Source organism: Balaenoptera acutorostrata, chromosome 2 (assembly GCF_949987535.1).
Source record: "Balaenoptera acutorostrata chromosome 2, mBalAcu1.1, whole genome shotgun sequence".
In the NCBI taxonomy this organism is placed as follows: Eukaryota; Metazoa; Chordata; class Mammalia; order Artiodactyla; family Balaenopteridae; genus Balaenoptera; species Balaenoptera acutorostrata.
The window spans coordinates 170521317-170525870 of NC_080065.1; the positions used below are offsets into that span (position 1 = coordinate 170521317).

At 38.7% G+C, this 4554-nt stretch overlaps 1 protein-coding gene across 1 annotated transcript; it reads left to right on the top strand.

The window, feature by feature from the left end:
• Window positions 1-3129: 3129 nt before the first annotated feature.
• Window positions 3130-4092, top strand: LOC103018182 (olfactory receptor 18-like). Its single transcript, XM_007173514.2, has one exon. The coding sequence runs from the start codon at window positions 3130-3132 to the stop codon at window positions 4090-4092; it is 963 nt and encodes a 320-aa protein (XP_007173576.2).
• The last annotated feature ends 462 nt before the right edge of the window (window positions 4093-4554 follow it).

Genomic DNA, 4554 nt, shown 5'->3' on the forward strand with positions numbered 1-4554 from the left:
GACAGACCACGGAGAACAGAAATCTTAAGCGATAACCATGGGAGAGTGTGTCCATCAGTAAAAGCTGGTGGAGTAAGAAGGAAAAGAGGGGAGAAGTGGGTACTGGGCTTTACCTCTAGAATAGTGAGACTGGGACAGTCCCATAGTTATTTAGTCTGTGACGTTGAAGGCCCTGTACTTTGAAGGTGCTTTCGTTTCAAATGAAATCAGTTTCTTCTAGCTCTTGCTGTTTCCTTCTCTCTCTTCTTGGAATCTCGAGCCTCTTTCCAGTAAGAGTATTTTTCTGGAGAGTGTTCACCTCTTCCCTGCTTTCCCACAATTGTAGGCTTCTGTCTGATTTCTTGTGCCCAGTCAATTATTCGTTAACTAGTCATGGGAGATTTATTATGCACAAGGTATTGTCTAATGTATTCTTCATGTGATTGGATTTTGCTATTATATTCAGTTAACTATTTTGTAGTACTGTTAGCACTTAATAGTTCCGTACTGATTAGTGTTGTTTCACTTTAGTGTCCACAATATCGTCTACAAATAATGTAATTATTTCTGATGTTCTGTACTCAGGTTAATTTCCTATTCTCATTTTACCAATCTCTTTAAATATTCAGGAGAATATTGAAATACTGAAGTTGGAATAGACTGCCTTGTCCTGTTCATAAATTTAATACAACTAGTTTAATGTTTTAATGTAGAATATCCTTTTGGATATAGTTTTTTAAAAAAACATTCTTTATTGGGTTAAGAAATTGTCCTTGATTTCTTCAGTTAGTGAGAGACTCTGTCTTGGCTGCTAACCATGGCTGATAGATGTAATGGCTGTTACATTTTCTCAAATGCATTTTCTATTGTAATTATGGTTATGATTCCTCTTCATTGACCTATTTTTGTGATGAACTATATTAACAAACATCATAGTATTAAACCAGCTCTCCATTCTCAGAATAGTTATTACTTATTCATGATATATTATTCTCTAAAATAGATATGAATGCATTTTATCTAACTTTAATATTCAATATTGTTCCTATATTCAAGGATATGAGCTTGAAATTTTCTTTTCTTGTGTTGTAGTTTATGCTTTTGGTCTCAATCGTTATTACATATCTATCATTTGCATGTGTTGAGCACCTACTATGTGCCAGGCAGCACATAGGTCCCTGAAAAGACATTGATGAGCAAAAACAGTCACGATGTCTGATCAAACAATAAATATAAAATTACCAACATGAGAGGCACATCAGGAATAGTACAGGATGCTCAACTTGTGGGCCTCACACGCTGTCCTCCTGACCCTCACTCTGTTCTCCATCTCACTGGCCTCTCACATCCCTTCCATTACCAAGCTCACCAACCCCAGGGCTACCGTGAATTCTGTTCTCTCAACCCCAAATGCTTGCCCTTTCCTTATTTCCTCTGATTAACAATTACCCATCCTTCCGCTCACAGCTCAGTATTCATATATCAGAGAGGACTTTTCTACCCACCTTCCCAGAGCAAATTCGTCCTCAATGATTTTTTTCTCTCTTTAGTGAACTGCATTCTCTAGGCATTAATAATGCCAACATTTTTTCTACTATGGAGAATGTAAACATTTATTTTCATCTTAAATTTGCCTTTCACTTTTTAGGATAATCTATAGAAGCTTTGAATATTTTTTATCAAATCTTTCAATCCTTTTTTTTTGCAATTAACTCCACTGGTTTTTAATAAAACACACCCCCACTTGTGAGCCTGAAAGCATGAGCTCACACTCTCACGCACACTTTGTATTTTATAATAATGGTTTTGTAATCTTGTTTCCCCCTCTTATTTATGTAGTTCATTTGCTTTTCCTTCTTCTTGGAAGAATCCACCTGGCAGGCAGTCTCTGAAAGAGGGAGCCATAAGGATCATCATTAACTAGAAGTGCTGAATGGCAGTCAAAAGAGGTAACAGACCTGTTGTGTTTATAATGATCAGATTCCATCTTTGATGGCTGTTCCTGTTTAAGGGGAATAGTGATTAATGATAGTCGTGTAAGACAAATTTATTGTTTTTTAACAAGCTCACATTTATCAAGTGTCTGCTGTATATGTCACAAGAACCACACTAGAAAAATTACATCATCTCATTTAATTCACTCATCAGTCTTACAGTGTATGGGATATTTATTACTTCCATTGTAGAGGTGAGGTATCTGCACCTAAGAGAGATTAAATAACTTTGTTAAGGTCATGCAGATAGTACGTTCCTGGACCAAAATTCTATTCTAGGGATCCTGACTCAAGGTCTCATTTTCTAAATCACAACTCTATACTGTACTTCGGGAGAGTTATGTATCAAAAATTATTGTCATAAAAAACAGATTCATAATAGTAATAGTAATGATAATAAAGGCTATCGTTTATTGAGATATCACTGTGCACAAAGTTATTTTCAAATCTCACAAAGAATGTAATAAAAGTAACCACAATTTTAGAAAGATAAACAGTAAGGTACATGAGAGTTAACTCTATCATCAATTCAGGTCACAGAATTAAGGTCGTTGGAATTGAAAACCCATGTCTTAATCACTACTAAAAGAGTTATTAGAACGAAAGAAGTATGGAGATTATCAAAGAAAAGACCTTAAGTGTCTTCAATTATTTTGGAAGCATCTTATCAAGAAGAAATTGGTTTATATTCATAGATTTTAATAGGAAAATTAGAACCAGTGAATGGGAGATAAAAAGACAGAGAAATTTCTGCTAAATTAAAGAAAGTCTGAGGGACTTCACTGGTGGTCCAGTGGCTAAAACTCCAAGCTCCCAATGCAGGGGGCCTGGGTTCGATCCCTGGTCAGGGTACTAGGTCCCACGTGCCACAGCTAAAAAGATCCCACATGCTGCAACCAAGACCCGGCGCAGCCAAATAGATAGATAGATAGATAGATAAAGAAATAATTTTTAAAAAAGTCTGAATAATTACACACAGTTAAAATGGAAATGGGCTGCCACTTGAATGAGTGAATCACTGGCATTGGAAAAAATAATAAGGGGTAGAGGATTTCCATGAACGTGCGGAATCAAAAGGTGATGGCTAGCTGAGGCGCCATTTGGCTGTTCATTGAATGTTGCTTTTGCCTCCTTCCCCAGCAGACACAGCAACCACATGGGAGCAGGAAACCATACGGGAGTATCACAGTTCCTCCTCCTGGGCCTCTCAGACGATCCTGAACTGCAGCCCCTCCTCTTTGGAGTGTTCCTGTCCATGTACCTGGTCACTGTGCTCGGGAACCTCCTCATCATCCTGGCTGTCAGTTCTGATCCCCAGCTCCACACCCCCATGTACTTCTTCCTTTCCAATCTGTCCTTGGCTGACATCAGTATCAGCACCACCACCATCCCCAAGATGCTAGTGAACCTCCAGACACACAGCAAATCCATCACTTATGCAGGGTGCCTAGCTCAGATGACCTTGTTTTCTCTTTTTGGATGTTTGGAGAGTCTACTTCTGACAGTGATGGCCTATGACCGGCTGGTGGCCATTAGTCACCCCCTACACTACCTGGTCATCATGAACCCCTACCTCTGTGGCTTGTTGGTCCTGGTGTCATTTTCCATCAGCGTTTTGAGCTCCCTGCTGCACTCCTTGGTGATGTCACATGTTACCTTCTGTGCAGATGTGGAAATCCCTCATTTCTTTTGTGACCTTTCTCAACTCCTCAACCTTGTCTGTTCTGACACCTCCGCCAATAACATATTAATCTATTTCATTGGTACAATCTTTGGTGGAATTCCTCTTTCAGGGATCCTTTACTCTTACAGTCATATTATTTCCTCCATTCTGAGAGTCTCAACATCAGGTGGGAGGTATAAAGCCTTCTCCACCTGTGCCTCTCACCTGTCAGTTGTTTGTTTATTTTATGGAACAGGCATTGGTGTGTACCTCAGTTCAACTGTCTCATCTTCCCCCAGGAAAGCGGCAGTGGCCTCGGTGATGTACACTGTGGTCACCCCTATGCTGAACCCCTTCATCTACAGCCTAAGGAACAAGGACATCAAGAGTGCCCTGTGGAGGATATCAGCAAAATACCTAATGTCAACACCCATGCTATCTTTTTTTGGTTCATAGGACTGGAAAAGGCCGCAAAATCAAATACGTGCAACGAGAAATTCTCAATCTGCTGTCATGTAGCATATATATACCTTTATGGCTCTCTGCTTTCTGTTTACACAATTTTTCATCTTAGAATAGCTCTAATGGAATTGGGAAATTATTTGGATCCTCCTTGTGAGTCATAGCCCTTCCAGGATTTTACACAACACCTTAGTATACTCTCTCACTTTCTTTATACATTATCCTGGACCCTTGGTAATGGGCTATCTTGTTTCTATCATTGCAAAATAATCATAGCTCTCTCTCTTTTTTGTTATTTATTGTTTCTATACTTTTCCTATGATTTTTCCCTATTTGTTCGGTGGATCTAAACCCTACCTTAATGACAAAGACATCTAATATATTTTTGCTCCTTAATGATTTTTGAACAAATAGGATGGCTATTTAATTTTATTTCCAACCCAAGGTTTTTGAAAT